This window comes from Fringilla coelebs (assembly GCF_963513975.1).
Source record: "Fringilla coelebs genome assembly, chromosome: 9".
Lineage (NCBI taxonomy): Eukaryota > Metazoa > Chordata > Aves > Passeriformes > Fringillidae > Fringilla > Fringilla coelebs.
This window is the reverse complement of record NC_140067.1, coordinates 6,006,429-6,022,240: the sequence shown is the minus strand read 5'-3', so window position 1 is coordinate 6,022,240 and position 15,812 is coordinate 6,006,429. Positions and strand designations below refer to the sequence as shown.

The 15,812-nt window shown below is 41.3% G+C and overlaps 1 protein-coding gene across 4 annotated transcripts in view; it reads left to right on the top strand.

Annotated features, from left to right (window-relative positions):
- The window catches only part of OSBPL9 (oxysterol binding protein like 9), a 57,722-nt gene extending 42,475 nt beyond the window's left edge, over positions 1 to 15,247 (top strand). For 2 of the 4 annotated variants that reach the window (XM_084211770.1, XM_084211771.1), the window contains 16 exons: positions 3,208 to 3,246; positions 6,127 to 6,220; positions 6,735 to 6,836; positions 7,285 to 7,444; positions 8,107 to 8,219; positions 8,490 to 8,608; positions 9,878 to 9,963; positions 10,198 to 10,366; positions 11,368 to 11,452; positions 11,730 to 11,840; positions 12,221 to 12,284; positions 12,399 to 12,539; positions 13,354 to 13,432; positions 13,765 to 13,856; positions 14,231 to 14,366; positions 14,459 to 15,245. In XM_084211770.1, the coding sequence (XP_084067896.1) occupies positions 3,208 to 3,246; positions 6,127 to 6,220; positions 6,735 to 6,836; positions 7,285 to 7,444; positions 8,107 to 8,219; positions 8,490 to 8,608; positions 9,878 to 9,963; positions 10,198 to 10,366; positions 11,368 to 11,452; positions 11,730 to 11,840; positions 12,221 to 12,284; positions 12,399 to 12,539; positions 13,354 to 13,432; positions 13,765 to 13,856; positions 14,231 to 14,366; positions 14,459 to 14,533 (1,665 nt within the window). In that variant the 3' untranslated portion in view covers positions 14,534 to 15,245. Of the gene's footprint in view, positions 1 to 3,207; positions 3,247 to 6,126; positions 6,221 to 6,734; positions 6,837 to 7,284; positions 7,445 to 8,106; positions 8,220 to 8,489; positions 8,609 to 9,877; positions 9,964 to 10,197; positions 10,367 to 11,367; positions 11,453 to 11,729; positions 11,841 to 12,220; positions 12,285 to 12,398; positions 12,540 to 13,353; positions 13,433 to 13,764; positions 13,857 to 14,230; positions 14,367 to 14,458 lie in introns of all 4 variants that reach the window. The other 2 variants (XM_084211768.1, XM_084211769.1) reach the window with 2 other exon arrangements.
- Positions 15,248 to 15,812: the final 565 nt, after the last annotated feature.

The following is a 15,812-nucleotide window of genomic DNA, read 5'->3' as shown; positions in this document are numbered from 1 at the left end:
ATTTTCATATCTTTTACTTAAGATTTTATGAAGAAACTGTTTGTTAAATAAGAGGCTTGTACAAAACCAAAACTTTTTTACAAGCACTAGGGTTGAAACATTAAAATAGTTTTGTGCCACATGAATTTGGAGCTAGTACAGTCTTTATTTAACATGAAGTGAGGCTACTTCAATCCTTCACTGTAGTGCCAGCAAGAAAAGCCTTTCAGTATTTAATTTGCTTTTATTTAATCCTGGGTATATTTAGAGGTGTTTTAGTACAATGAAGTCAGTAGACAATGTGTCATTTTTTAGGGATTTGATGGAGTCAGTTGTAGATAGGTTAGATGGCAATATGCTGATTTTCTTATCTGTATGTGATTTACTGTATTGATGAAGCTGTTGGAGAAACTGCAAGGAATTACTAGCTCATTTTTTCTTAATTACTCTATAAATGTATTCAGTAGTTCATATTTTCACAGGGGTTTAATTCCTATGAAATTTTACTCTTTTTCAAAACCTCTGCTATGTAATTAGCAAATGTGAAATTGCAGAGTTATAATCTGCCTTTCAGGCTGTTGATCAGAGCTGGTAACTGAGTTATCTTTCTTGTTTCTGTTGAATATCAAATCCTGATTCTGCTCTGTGTGAGTTCATTGGGAGTCAGACAAACTCCCTATGCTGATGCTAAAATATATTTTGAAGTTCTTTAGGTGGTTTGCTGATAATGGACAAGGCTGGTAGTGGCAGATGCAGTCATTTAGATCAGGTTCAGTACTTCACTGCTCCAGCTGCCATGTGAGTGTAAAGGCAGGTGCAATTTGAGTCCCCCAAAGGTGCTAACACTTCCTTTTTGTTGCACTAAATCAGACCTTGAAGTCCTTCTTTCATTACCACTAAATATTAACCAGTGTAAATAGGTCAGTTTATCCACTAAGGAGTGGGGGTTTCTTGTTTTGTTTATTTGCTAAACCATATCTGAAGCTTTTCTGGAGCTGTTGAAGACACTGTGGGTTAAAGGGGTGCCTTATGCACAGCTAATTGCAAGATGTTCATCCACATATAGTGAAAAAAAATTCCCAGTACTTTAACAACCTCTTTTCTGCTTCATCTCTTCACCTTCTTTGTCTCTCAGACAACTGAACTTTTTAACTCCCAGGGAATTCTGTCTTCCTTCCCCCCACACCTTTTCCATTAACTGTGTTAGTATCCTGATTTCCTACTGCTGTAGCAAATTTATAATACAGAAGGGTTTGGGTTTTTTTCCCCACAGTTCTGCAAGTTGTTTGTGTATGATGCAATCTCTGTGTAAAAATGTGTTGTGCCTGGCTGTGGCTTTGTGCTCTCCATTAGAGACCATTTAAGATTCTGCAGGTTTTTTTCCCAGATCTGTAGGGCAAGTATGACTGCTGACTGACACTGCTGAAAATGAATAATCTTTGAAATGCACCCCATTTTTACTTCCACAGTGCCTTTCTCATTAGGAGACAGATTTGCCAATCTGTGTTACCAGAACTCTCTATTTCCAGCACACAACCATTTATTATGTGGATTATTTTGGAACATTGAGGCAAATCTGGATTTCTGTTAATTGGAGTTTTCTTTTGTTTCTTTTTTTAATTGTGTTCAGTTGTTCTGTTTCATGGATTTTTACCTGTGTTAGTATTTGGACAGTTAAATTTTCATTAAACTTGCTGGTAAATTGAGTGTGTAATTACACCACTCGTACTGAGCTGACTCATGACATTTCCAAAATAATCAACTAAATACCAGCTAAAGAGGAATATGTCATAACACATTCATTGCTTATCAAAAAGCAGTCAAAATAAACAAAGTGGGAGCAAAATAATATGCAAAATTTAAAAAGTGGAGCATTTGACCTGTGGTTTCCCCTTTGTGTGTGTGGCAGCTGAAGATGGCCAGCTCTGCTGATGTGTGTGCTGTAAAACAATTAAATGTTCTGCCAGGATGTGGTAAACCTCAGTCTTAGAAATGTATCTTATATATGTGTTATGAAGTACCTTTTATAATTTAGATATTTTGTTTTGCATCCTTCCCTTCTCTTTTTCACTCCATTTCTGGCCAGTCCTGCCTGCCCAGTTTTATGGAATTTCTGCCATCCTTGCCTTACTGATGCTGCTGCTGGTGCAGTACTGAGGTGGGAGAGCAAGCATCAGTGCTCATGCAGCATCTTTGTGGTTTATTTCTTAGGTCTTAGAGATGATGGACACAACATGGGGGTTTTCTTTGTGTTGGGGAAAAAAATTGTGTTTTGTAAATTTGCAACCCAGTGGAACTTTTTCTCCTTGGTGTTCTTTTTATCATGGAAAGCCAGACTTCAAAAATGTGATGAAATTTGGACAGCCTATTGCCAACTGTATAAGCTAAGGAAGGATGTATTAAGTATCAAAACATAAATATGTGCCAATTTTCTTTATACTTCTTAGAGCTTTTTTTTTTTTTGTTCCTTTCAAATATTGCTGGATATCCAGGGGAATGCTCTGCAGACATTTTTGGGGTTCACACTGGATAAAGTCAGGCATTGATGTACAGACTAATATGAACTTGCAGCAGAAGGGAAGAGATTTGGCTTAGTGTTCAGTAAAATTTATTCTGTTGCTGTTCAGTGCTAAAACTGTGCTGGCTGCAGATTGGCATTAACTGCTCTGCTGCTCGTGTCATATCCCCTGAGGACAGATGGTTTTTACATTGCCTGCTCATTCATTTATGCTTCTGGGCAAAAAAAAAACCCCAAAATCTGAGGTAGTGAATGATCTTAAAGCATTTTAAAATATAGTGGATGCCAAAAAGCAAAAGTTAAAACCTTTCAACTTAAACCTCTGCCTTTTTTGTGTGTTAATCACAGAAACTGAGAACTTCATTTTTCAGGGACTTAGAGGAGCTGCAGAGCATATTTTGGGAAGCTCCTAGGTGTTTGGGGAGCACCCACATTATAAAGCAGAATTGTACTCTGCAGTAGAGAAAGGATATTTTTAAAATTGTCTGCACTCATGTGGACAGGCCCTCAGAAAATGCTGATCTTCAGAGGTGCAGTGAGTGTGTGTGGAATTGTGTCCTCGAAGTTTAGTTACTGTATCACATGATGAGGAACATTTTATGGCTGAAAATGTGAACATTCCTGAGGGAAACTCTCTGTTCTCACTTAGCACAGAACTGATAAGTCATGCAAGATTGTTATGTTGATAATTTTAACATTTTTTCCTTAAGGACCAAAATAATGAGGAGAAGCACGCAAATGGACTTATAGTAAGTTTAAATCTAATCTTTATCTCCTTTTAATTCTGCAGAACATGTGAACAGAGACCTGAATTTCCACTCACTTTGCAACATGCTTCTTCCTTTCTCTAATTTACTGCTTCCAGTGTCTTGTTCAAATTCCTGTTGAGTCCTTAGCTCCTGAGGTTGGCTAACACCCTTGTCTTTAGAAGATAGAGTGGTCAGTTTTGTATGGAGCGTCTTGAGCAGCGTGTTGTGACTCAACACTTAGATAAAAATCTGCCATGTGAACAGATGAAAGGGAAATTAATGGGATAGAAATAGTTCTGTGTTCTGTCTGAAGTGTCTTTGTGTAGGAAATAGATCTGCTCTCCGTGTGCTTCAAGTAGTTGTCTCTTCTGCAGTGCTGCTCCTTTGATGCAGAGTTGTGTAATGTCTGTCTGAGCAATGTTTCTTCTTTAATAGAACTGCTGCATTTTTAATGTAACTTCTGTCATTTTTGCTTTTGGTCACACGTGGTTTCTCTTTCTTTGTTCTTTTTTTGGTCACTTGAGTACATTTCAGATCCTTTTAATAGGAGATTGGTTTCAGTAAAAACTGTAAAAATCCTGATGTGTTTTCATTAGAGCTGACAGTAATTCCCAGGCCTTGGTTGTTTGTCCATTACAAACAGCTTTAGCAGCAGGATTTTCTGGTGTGAACCTTGGGCTGAAGATTTTCATGCATATTTCAGTTTTGTGCTTGTCATAAATAAGGTGAATTAATATGTGCCCTGCAGAGGGAACATAATTCAGGTCTTAGTGTGAGGGAACAGCTTCTGTGATGTCCCCTGGAAAAGAGAAGCTGTGCAGGAAGACACTTCCACAGGCACAGGTGACCTGCACTTCTGGGCTGCAACTCAGAAATTTCATGGAGATGTTGCAGCTTGATATAGTCTGAATTTGATTAGCCACTGATCTCATTATCTGTGGGCTGGTCTATACTGGGGAGGAAAAAATATTTCTGTAAGAATATATTAACAATGGCTCAGTGATTGTGAAATTGTGATGCTGTGGAGGTCAACATCACCTTGGGCTAAAAGTCAGGATTTCACTTCAAACTTAGGCAGAAAAATAATCATTGTTTGCTGCCATGGTGGGATGAGTCTTGTTTCTGTGTAATTGTTATTCAACTGTTATTAAACTCAGAGTAGGAGACTTTCAGATCTGCCTTCAGCTGTTTCTAGCTCATGAAGGCATCCCTCAAAATATCCAACAAGAAACTCCAGTTCTTGTTGCAGTAAGGAGAATTGTTTAAGGATGAGGTTACAACCCTGAATACAAAACCAGAGTTACTTTATCATACCAGTGTTCTCCATCATGTGGATTATTAGTTTCCCTAAAAAATAAAGGAGTTGTAGGTAGCAATAGCATCCTGTGTATCATAGAACCATCTTGGGGTTTAAATCTTAACTCTTAAGATGGGACCATCATTTTAAACTGTGAGTTCTGTGGGACAGGGACCTTCCTGTGTTAAATACATAATTCCACAAAGAGGTGAAGTACTGGGGACATTGCCTTTATACTGGAATGCAGTGGAGTAATATTACCTGGATTATTTATATACTGAGTAGTAAAACCAATGAAACTGTAGAAAGCTACTTTTATGGATATTTTTAATGGAGATTTTTTTTTTTTTAGTGATAAGCAGAGAATTATTGTTCTTAGTTAAAGAAAGCCTGTGCATAAAAAAAAAAATAATAGAACTTTTCACTGATTTTTAGAGTCATACAGTGTCCTGAGTTGAAAGGGATCCACAGGGATCATAGTGCTCCAGCTCCTGGCTCTGCACAGGACAGCCCCAAGAACCACACCATGTGTCTGAGAGCATTGTCCAAACTTCCAAATGTAGGATAAAGTTCAGAATTTCAGGTAACTGGGAAAGAAGGCAGGAAAGGAATCTGCCTTTAGCAGGAAAATGGGAAGAAATTAAAATGAGCCTGTTTCCCTCAGTCTGAATGTAAATAGAAATTAATGGACGAAAGGGAGAGGAGAGCAGTTGTAGACACTTCTTTTAAATACTGGTGTAAAAAAGAGGATAGAGATGAACATACTGACTGCATTTCTGAGCAAACTGAGCAAAAATTTTCATAGTTCTGATAGATCAGGCATTTAAATTGCAAGATGTTTGGAAAAGGGTTTTATGTGCCTTTTACTCAAGTAACAACCAAGAAGTTCTGGTGGTTGTGTGTAAACATAAATAGCAAACAGTGCTTAGATGATATTTCCAAGGGTCTTGATGCATAAAAACCAAGAACATTGACTGAAGTCAGTGACTTTTGGGGGCCTTGAATTGACCTGGTGCTTCATTTTCCAAGTGCCCACATTCAGAAGTAGGTTGAGATGTCCTCTGCTGAGCTGCACTGAACACTGTCAGCTTGCTTTGGGAAGAATTTTGCCAACAAAGCTGCTTCATGGCTCTGAGCATGCTGATGATTCTTGTTTTGATTTATAGGTTGATCTGCAAAATGAATTTTTGAGAAAAAAGTAATTTTTTTTTAAATACTGATTGCCTATCCTTATTTTGGCCAGATAATTTGCATCTAACTTTCCACTCTTTGCATGCATTATTAATTAATGGACATTGGGTGGCATTCCAGAAGCAAGAACCTGAAATAAGAATTCTTTATAGGACACTTCAAATCTGCATCAAATCCAATTTATTGTGCAGTCTGTGTAAAGAATCAAAATATTCCCACCTCAGAAGTATTTCTCATGTCCTCAGCTGTCAATTTGTGTTTTACTTCCTCTCTCAGGGATTTGCTCTCTTGCATTTGGGCATTTCTCATGCTCACAATGTTCTTGCTATCTATGTTTTATTTTGTTTTAATTGAAGGGGAAAAAAAAAAGGGCTTTTCTTTTTCTTGCCTAGAGCACCATCAACCCCGTGGACGCCGTGTATCAGCCCAGCCCCTTGGAGCCATCAGGGATCAGCACCATGCCTTCCCAGGCTGTGACACTGCCAGGTAGGCTGGGACTGCCCCTTCCCAGGCTGTGACACTGCCAGGTAGGCTGGGACTGCCCCTTCCCAGGCTGTGACACTGCCAGGTAGGCTGGGACTGCCCCTTCCCAGGCTGTCACACTGCCAGCCAGGCTGGAGCAGCCACCCAGAGCAGTGATGCACACTCAGCTCAGAGGGGCTGAGCAGGGGCAGCAGGCACAGAGAATTCTCACTAACCTGGTTCTGGGTATAAGCTGATGTGTTTTATTTACTCTCAGTTACAGGCTTGCATTTCTAACACTCTTTAAAAATGAAGCTATGATTTTCAGAATAGGGAAATGCTTTCTAGCTAAACAACTGCATTTTTTTTTTAAATGCCATCTTTGGTTAATAAAAGAAGAACCTAGGTAAAAGTGATGGCTACACGTTTTTCTGTCCAAATGGCTTGTATAGAAAATTACTGAATTTTTGGAGGTGAGGTGAAATAATGTGGAATCTCCTTCTGAATTTTGGGGTTAACATGTCAAAATATCTCCTAGAACCTGCTCAGCTGTGCAAGTCAGAGCAGAGACCCTCCTCTTTGCCAGTGGGACCTGTGGTAGCATCGCTCGGGAACCAGACTCCAACCCCAAATAGTACAGGTAACTGGACTGGACAGTTCTATTTATTGAAATACAAGCAACCCTGGAATTAGTCATTAAAACAATATTATTGGCCTGCATCTTGCTTTTGATCAACACCAGTTTCAGTGTTTTGTTAAAACCAGTAATGCTGCTCTTTCTCCCCACCATATACACAATATGTACGAGTTTTAGCAGCTTCCCTTTGTCTCCCCAGCATTGCAATCCTGCAGTAATTGGAGAAAACACCTTCCTTAAACTTTACTAGTGTTCTGTGCTCTTGATTTTCCTTGAGACTTTCCTTTTGTCAACTGTTAAACTCTCTATGAACCTGCCTAATTATTGCTTTTAATTTTGTACATTCCTTTTTTGAGTTCACGTCAGTCTTTATTGATTTGAACAATTCTTGTTTCAGTAGATGTTGAAAGAATTAATTTTTATTGTTTCTGTAATTTTTAATACTCCACAGGGAGTGGCCAGTCAGCACCTAGCAGCAGTCTCACCTCTCCAAGCCATGTCAACCTGTCTCCAAATACAGTCCCAGATTTTTCTTACTCAAGCAGTGAGGATGAGTTCTATGATGCTGATGAGTTCTACCAGAGCAGTTCTTCCCCAAAGCGATGCATGGAGTGAGTAGCTGGCAGTGTGCAGTGTGTGCAGTCTGTATCTCCAAGGGCATGGCTTGTCTGCTTGCAGAAATTGGTTTAAAAAGCTGGGGGAGGTCAAAAATCCACTTTGTGTAACAGAGTGAGATTGCCCCTGCCCTCAGCCACAGACAGGTAGAGGGAGGCAGTTTCTTCCTCTGTTCCTTCTCCTTCCATCAGATATATGTGCACAAACTCTAACAAACCAAACTCTGGAAGGCCCCAGCTGTAATCTGAGCCATGGTGCATTTCACATGCATTTGCTGCAGCCTTTGGTAAGGGGCCAATTCTCACACATTTGCTAAAAGGTATTCTTTGAAGTTGGCACCCTTTTCTCAAAATCTCCATTTACTCTTCATTTTTTATTAATTGAAAAATTAATTTTAAGAGATGCTACACATTCCAAAGAGGGATTAGTCAGCTGTTTTCTGCCTTCATGTGTTATCTGAGGCTGCAGGCTGTCCCATTCCTTCAGCTGCAATCCATTCTGAGCTTTCTGTGAATTAGCATGCACCATGTGTATTAATGTCTGCCACTGCACAATTATTCATGTCTATCACTAAATTCCCTATCTATGAATATCAAATTACAATAATTTGGCCTGAATTACTTAATTTGAACTGTGAGAATTTATTACTCTTCTTCAGTTCTTCAGGGTCTGCTGCAGTCCTGACTCGGAGCAGCACGGGGAGCAGCCTGAAACGTCCAGATACCACAGAGTCCCTCAATTCTTCCATGTCTAATGGCACAAATGATGCTGGTAAGTGGCCTGGGTCAGCTTTCAGGAAGGAGTTATTGATTGTTAATCTGTGTGTAAACTGGGTCAATACAGGCAGGATTTTTTATATAAATGTGTGTGTGTGTATGGCGAGGTACTTATGGGAAGTGGTTTATCTACTGTTTCCTTACTAATGGAAGATTGCTGAATTGTAGGATTAAAAACCTGTATTTTTTGACATATATGCTAATGAAATACAGTCTGGTTTTGAAGGCTTAGAGGAAAACAAAAGCCATTTATTTGGTCTTTCAGATCTCTTTGATCCTCCCGACGATCGAGAAGATGATGGGGAAGGAGAGTCGGTGGAGGAGCACAAAAGTGTTATCATGCATCTCTTGTCACAAGTGAGATTAGGCATGGACCTCACCAAGGTAAACTTGCTGGGCTTCCTGGGGATGGGAGGGGCAGTAAACCCAGAGTTCTGTGTAAAAAAAGGTTGCATAATTTAACTACATATTTGTTCTAAGAGCTGGTTAAGCTGTAATCTCTTTAGCATGGTGTTTTTGAATCGGAGTTCTTACTGGAAGGGAAGAAGTAGCTGCAGAATAAGGATATCCAGATGCTAAAATCTGTTTGGGAAAATAGTTTGCTATGGAAAGTAGCTGTTTGTTCTCCTTGAACCTAATTCTTGGAGTGCTTGTGAAGCTGGCATAGGGAGAATGCTGAAATGTTACTCCTGTTTTTAACTTCCTGGAACAAAGAGCTACAATATTCCAAAGTATGGTGGCATTCAATAAAACATAAAGTGAAAGGGAGAAGTAACCATATAGGGAAAAGCTTGGTTTAGTTGGGATCTTAATGAGGAAATAAGTTGCATGTGTATTTTGAAATGCTACACTTAGGTCTGGCAAGGAAAGGGTTGGGTTCTTCATGGATGAGATTCATGCTGGTGTCTGTCTGAAGGCACAATGAGCAGCCTTCTGAAGGTGTTGGTCTTTCCAGGCAGCTTGGATAAATTTAAACAAGTAATTCCAGAGTGAGAAAGGACAGGAGAGATCAATTCTTATCCTTAAGTGGATGAATTGAACTGTCCAGCCTGGAATGAACAGGAGATAATGAAAAGATAACACTTTTCTGGGGGAACAGCCAGCAGCTCACAGGCAAACTGCTCAAGGTTTCTGGCAGTTCTGAATAGGAATTGATCCATACTGTGTCTGTTCTGGGAATTCCTGGGATAGCTGAAAGTTAGGCTCAGGAATCTTTATGAGCACGTACCTTGTCAGCAACAGTGAGTGATGGTGGATCACACTGAACAAATCCACAAGGATGGACCTTTGGGAGGGAGTAGGGAAGAGCTTGACCTTCATCTTGACAGAGACATGCAGCAGGATGGGACTGCAAGTGAGTGTAACTGAAAATTGACAGTGTTCACAGAGATGGAATGAAATCAGCAGAGAAACTGCAACTCAGAACAGCTTGTGATGGGTCTAGAATCCATGGAGGATGAGACTGTTCCTACTAAACCTTAGGGTTTGGAGAAGGTGCCAACTGAGCTGCATGTGTCAGAGCTCATTGGTGAGCTCAAGCTCAGTCAGCTGAGAGCACACAATGCTCTGGGAGCTCTGTTTGCTATTTACACTTGGCTTTTGAACAGGATATTCAAATACCTGCAGCTAGATGAGTTGTTTTCCTTCCCTCAGGTGGTTCTCCCAACGTTTATCCTGGAAAGAAGGTCACTGTTGGAAATGTACGCTGACTTCTTTGCACACCCGGACTTGTTTGTCAGGTATTTGACTTTGGAACAGGGGCATTCACTGCTTCTCATGCTGGTTATGGCCCTTTTGGGCTGCCACAAGTTGGTAGTTTTGAAGAATATTGCTTGGATTTTGGTTGAAACTTCAAAAAAAGTCAAATCAGCCAAACTTGTAGTTGTAAAACAGCCAAGCAGCCATAAAACTTTCCTGTACCCAAGGTCCCTGCTTATGTTTCACTCTGCCTGTCCTTTTTTCTCTCTCTGTAGCATTAGTGACCAGAAGGATCCCAAGGAGAGGATGGTTCAGGTGGTGAAATGGTACCTCTCAGCTTTCCATGCAGGAAGGAAAGGGTCAGTTGCTAAGAAGCCTTACAATCCCATCCTGGGGGAGATCTTCCGCTGCCACTGGGTGTTGCCTGGCACTGAAGATGACATGGTGAGTTTCTTGTGGTGATTTTTTGGAGCCCACAATGCAGAGATGCAACCCAAAGCTTTGTTAAGTCACTGCCTGAAATGGATTATACTGTGCTTAAGTAGCAAATCAACAAACTTGAGCAATTTCTTAACCAATTCTCCCCATCCTTCCTTGTTTTCTTTTGACAGAAATATACAATCTTCCATTACAAAATTTATTGGTTTTTTTAAGAACAACTTGATGTGTTGAAAGTGTCCTTTTTCCCTGAATTGTTTCATAGCACTGATTATGAATTTGTTTATTCCCAAAGTTCTTACTTTTTGCTTTTATTTTTTAAACCAGCCCAGAGGGTTTTTTTTCTTGTTTTTCTTTTTTGGCACCTCACTTGGGCCTCTTGCCTTTGGAAGTTGCCAGTGATGGTGTGGGAAGTGCTGCTGTGAGGTGCTTCATGTAGCCTCAGTGTAATACATCCAAATCAGTATGATTATTTGGGTATAAGCCATGCATTTTTCCCATTTCCATTGCTTCCCACTGCTGTGTTTGCTGAAATCTTGTTTCTGAGGTGAATATTTGCACTCCAGTGTGCTGGCATAAAGGCAGTGTTGTATTTGGGCTTCCACTGCTTCTATGCAAGAATTAACTACACTTTGCATTCTTTGCCACAGGAAATAAATATTAGTTTATGCTTTTGTGGTACATGAAGTCTGATCATTATTAATAGGCAGATCAGACTTTTTCAGAAGCAAAAGTAAAAATTGTTTCTGCCACTTAAATTTTATTTATTTTGTAATTGGGTTTCTACATGAGTCTTTCAGTTTGACTGTTTTTCTGGGGACAATTAAAACAAAGACATTTATGCTTAAAAATAAGAGAGTAGATCCTTTAGAAAGGATCCTAGTTCCAGGACTAAGGAGTCCTGCAGTACATTTTTAGAAGCCTTTAAAGATGGAGGCAGTGTCTCAGGGAAGCTTCCAGTGTTTGCAGGCACTGTGAGTGATGGAATGCTCTGCCCTGTCCCACAGGAGCCAGTCTCAGAAGGACCAGTCCCCTGGGTCAGCAAAAGCAACGTCACCTTTGTGGCAGAGCAGGTCTCTCACCATCCTCCAAGTAAGTTGTGACACCACCTGTGCCAGGAGAGGTGGCAGCTGGAGAGGGGGCACAGTAAAATCAGCTCTTGGCTTGAATCTTGGATTTATACTTTCTCTCCAGATTTAAAAGCTGAATATTTATAAAGGCTGAAAAATTATAAACTGCTTTTGTGAGAAACTGATTGCAAACTCACAATAAGTGTGAGGCACCTGGGGATATTTCCCAGTGAATGAATTTGGGAACAAAGGCATCAATGTCTTGTGTTGCTGTTTTTAATACCTGCCTCTCTTTTCAGTTTCAGCATTTTATGCAGAGTGTTTTAGCAAGAGGATACAGTTCAATGCTCACATATGGACCAAGTCCAAATTCCTAGGAATGTCTATTGGGGTTCATAACATAGGGCAAGGTATGTGTGTGTAAACTGAACAGCAGAGGAGAAATTCAATTCTGCCACTAGGATTTTTCATAGAATAATTTACATAAATTATTTAAACTCATGGTGCTAAATGTAAGCAATGGTTGAATTTATGTAACTGGAGCTTATGTATCTGAATTAGAGATTTCCTTCCTGCTGACAACACCTAGGGCCCAGTTTTCCCCAAAAATACAGCCATCCCTGCCTCCTCCAGAAGCTGGGCATTCTCAGCATCCATTAAAAATGGAGCTCCTCACCTTTCCTTTTCATGGCACCTGTTTTTAATGGCATACTTCATGAGATCATTATGAAAAGTTCTGTAGAGGTTTTGCTTAATGTTTTTCAAATCTATTCATATTTTTCTTTAACAGGGTGTGTTACATGCCTAGATCATGATGAACACTATATTTTGACTTTTCCTAATGGCTATGGAAGGCAAGTAAATGTTCTAATTGTTATTTTCATTTTTAATGCCTTGTAATGTTTCATGCTTAGTATTTATTGGTCAAGAGTTTATCATGATGTGCATTTCTGTGTTTCTAATTGCAGGTCTATTCTCACTGTGCCATGGATAGAGCTTGGGGGGGAGTGCAGCATCAATTGCTCAAAGACAGGTTACAGTGCTTCCATTGTCTTCCACACAAAACCATTTTATGGAGGGAAGAAGCACAGAGTTACAGCTGAAATTTTGTAAGCAGTTTCCTTCATCTCACTTTTCCCTTCCTTAAATGCCAACAGCTTTAAACAAGACAGTCAAGAGTGTAAAATGCTGAAGCAGCAACACCCAAAAGAACTTAGCTCATCATTACCTGTTGTGGAATTGGACATTTTATAGCCAAGTTTGTGAGAGGAAGTTGCACAGGCCTGTGTCCTACTTTATCCTGCTTGAAAACATCCTCAGCTGATTCCCAAAGGGAACTTTGCTGTCCTGAATTTTCAAAAGTGTCTGCATCATTACCTTTCCTACAAATACCAGAACTGCAGCAAGCCTTGGGATGCTCCTCATAGTGTGTCCATTGCAAACTTCACGTATTTTTATCTGTGGTTTGGTGGATTTCAGAGATTTCAGTGGAGATTCCCATCATATTTGGAGATGTGCTCTGAGGCCAGCAAGCGGATGCTGACAAAATGAGGTTTAGCTTGGTTTTAAATCATTGACACATTGATAGATGCCATTTAAAAACTGGTGTCTTGTGTTTCCCAGTAGCCTGGAAACATTTTTAAGGTTAAACTCACCACCCTAAATCTGTGTGGAAGGCCTGTAACTGCTTTCCTAAACTCTGAATGCAGATCCAGCCCTCGGGCAGGGCCTGCTTTACCCTGATCAGTGCTTCCTGTTCAGGTTTATGTAACTCACTCCTGCCAAACTGCCCCCTTGTGAGCAGAACCCTCCTCTCTTCTGTGGCTGATATAAACCAGGCTTTACAGAAGACCAAGCTTTGATCCTTTAGGATTTTTCAGTTGCTGTAATACAGCTGAGAAATGACTGTTTGTTTCTCTTTAGTTCTCCAAATGACAAGAAACCCTTCTGCTCCATTGAAGGAGAATGGAATGGGGTCATGTATGCAAAGTACTCCACAGGGGTAACACAGCTTACTTTCTTTTTTCTCTTTTCATCAGAAATACAAGATTGTACTTAGAAAGGGAGGTTTGGGGGGGTTTGTAGGGTTGGTATTTTTATTTTAAACAAACATTCATAGTTGGAACTTCCTATGAAGCTGTCTAAATGAATGCTGAACTGGGGATAAAACTTGTTCATTTATTCTTAAGGAAGCTTGATTTCTGTACAAGAAGAGAATCTGAAGAATTACCATGTTTCTTGTAGTTCCTGCTAACCAGTGCACTAGAGAGTAGAGAATTTGAAAGCTAGCTAAAGAACTGAGTAAGTTTATTTCTTTTTCATCTTCCACTCTAGGAGAATGCTGTCTTTATAGATACCAAGAAAATGCCTACAATAAAGAAGAAGGTAAGGAAATTGGAGGACCAAGACGACTTTGAGTCTCGCTGGTAAGAACTTCAGTTAACTGGGAACATTAAGATTTTATTTTAGTTAGACTCCACTTTGCAGGGACTAAGGCTGCACTGATCCATGCACTGCATGCTCTGCTCTCCCTCAGCCCACGTTCAGGCAGGCTGGGAATTTAAGGGGGAAGAGGAGACCTGGAGTTCTCAGTCACATCATAATGGGGATCAAATGTTCAGGGAGGTCTGGAGAGCTCCACCACAGCCTCCTCCCTCCTGCCGTAACAGCACAAGTATCAAATATCCTGAGGGCTTTTCTGCCCTTTCTCTAACCTGGGATCTACCTTTATTCACTGCTCTGTCTCCAACTTGTAGCACTCTGCTCCCATAAAAGTCTCCCTTGCCCTTTCTCTTTGAAGCTTGTGGAAGGATGTCACCTACAACCTGAAGATCAGAGACATCGACGCAGCCACGGCTGCCAAGCACGCGCTTGAGGAGCGGCAGAGAGCCGAGGCCAGGGCCAGGAAGGAGAACGAGACCTCGTGGGAAACAAGGGTGAGCTTTATTCTCGCAGGGTGAAGCTCAGCCTGTGCCCTTTGTTCCTTTCTGGAGTCACAGAAGGCTTACACCTGGTTATTCCTTTGCAGTTATTCCACGAGGACGGGGAGTGCTGGGTGTACGACGAGCCGCTGCTGAAGCGCCTCGCTGCCAGCAAGCACTGAGGGGTGAGACCCGGAGCCTGGGCTGAGCTGGGCTGGGCTGGCAGCTGAGCCTGGACCTGGAGCCTGGGCTGGGCTGGGCTGGGCAGGGCTGGCAGCTGAGCCTGGACCTGGAGCCTGGGCTGGGCTGGGCTGGGCAGGGCTGGCAGCGGAGCCCACAGCCGCAGATGATGATCAGTAGTGCCCGGCACAGCCCCGCCCCTCCTGCAGCTGCAGCGGTTCCTATCTCAGGGATTCTGGACTGGCTGAGACAGACACAGCAATTCACAGAGGCTGAGCAGCTCCGGGCAGGGACTGGCTCTGGTGGCAGTGCCCGGGTCAGGCCCTGCAGGGGGGGCTGGGCTGGGCCCTGGGCACAGACACTCTGTAACCACTGTGAAGGCCACGGCGCTGGGAGCAGTTGCATCATAATCCTGGGTCCTACATATTTAAAAAGCAAGGAACAAAATGCAAGGTGTCATTTAAATCTCGCTGATGTTTGCAACGTGTAAATATGAGGATTCCTCCGATGGGACAGTTTGTTAGAAAATGCTACATAAATGTTATCTTCCACCTGTACGATAATCAAATCTTTTGGCATTTCAGTGTCTTGCCCAAAATAACTGTTATTTTGAGATTGAAATGTAACCATAGATAATTCTACCCAATGCATCTTAAAGCTTCATAAAATAGATTTTTCAAACTTCTCTTATGGACTTTTTATTTATTTCGTAATAAACCTTTGCAGGAAGACTTTTTCAGTTGAGTCATGAGAAATTAATTATGTGAAATGTATTAGAGGTATTTTTGGTTTTCCACTGGAATAATCCTTGCAGCTAGCTAAACCTACTTCTTAAAGTAGGTAATGAACTAGCAAAAGGAGTGTCTGCAGCATCCACAGGAGAAGTTTTCTGGACTGCACATCCAGCCTTGCCAGCACATCAGGAACCTCTGCATTGGGAGCTTTTGCTACAGTTAATAATGATTGAGTAAGTAGCTAGATGCAGCAATCAAACTACTTTTCTCTCCACAGTTAAGTCTAGCTTTTATTTGATTTCATCTTAATTTTGTCTGTTGCACATACAGAAAAACTAAAAAAGCAGTGTGAGATGGAAGCCTTGGGCTTGCCTCCCCTCCCTCCCACTGTGTCACTGCTCCGGGAGCGCTGCAGATCTTCCCTGAGGAGCTGTCACTGCTGTGCAGGAGCTGCTGCAGCACTGCAGGGATGGTGCAAGCCAGGCTGGGCACCAGGGCAGAGCCCACAGCTCCAGCCAGCTGGAGAGGAGAGCGTGGCACCCGTGGG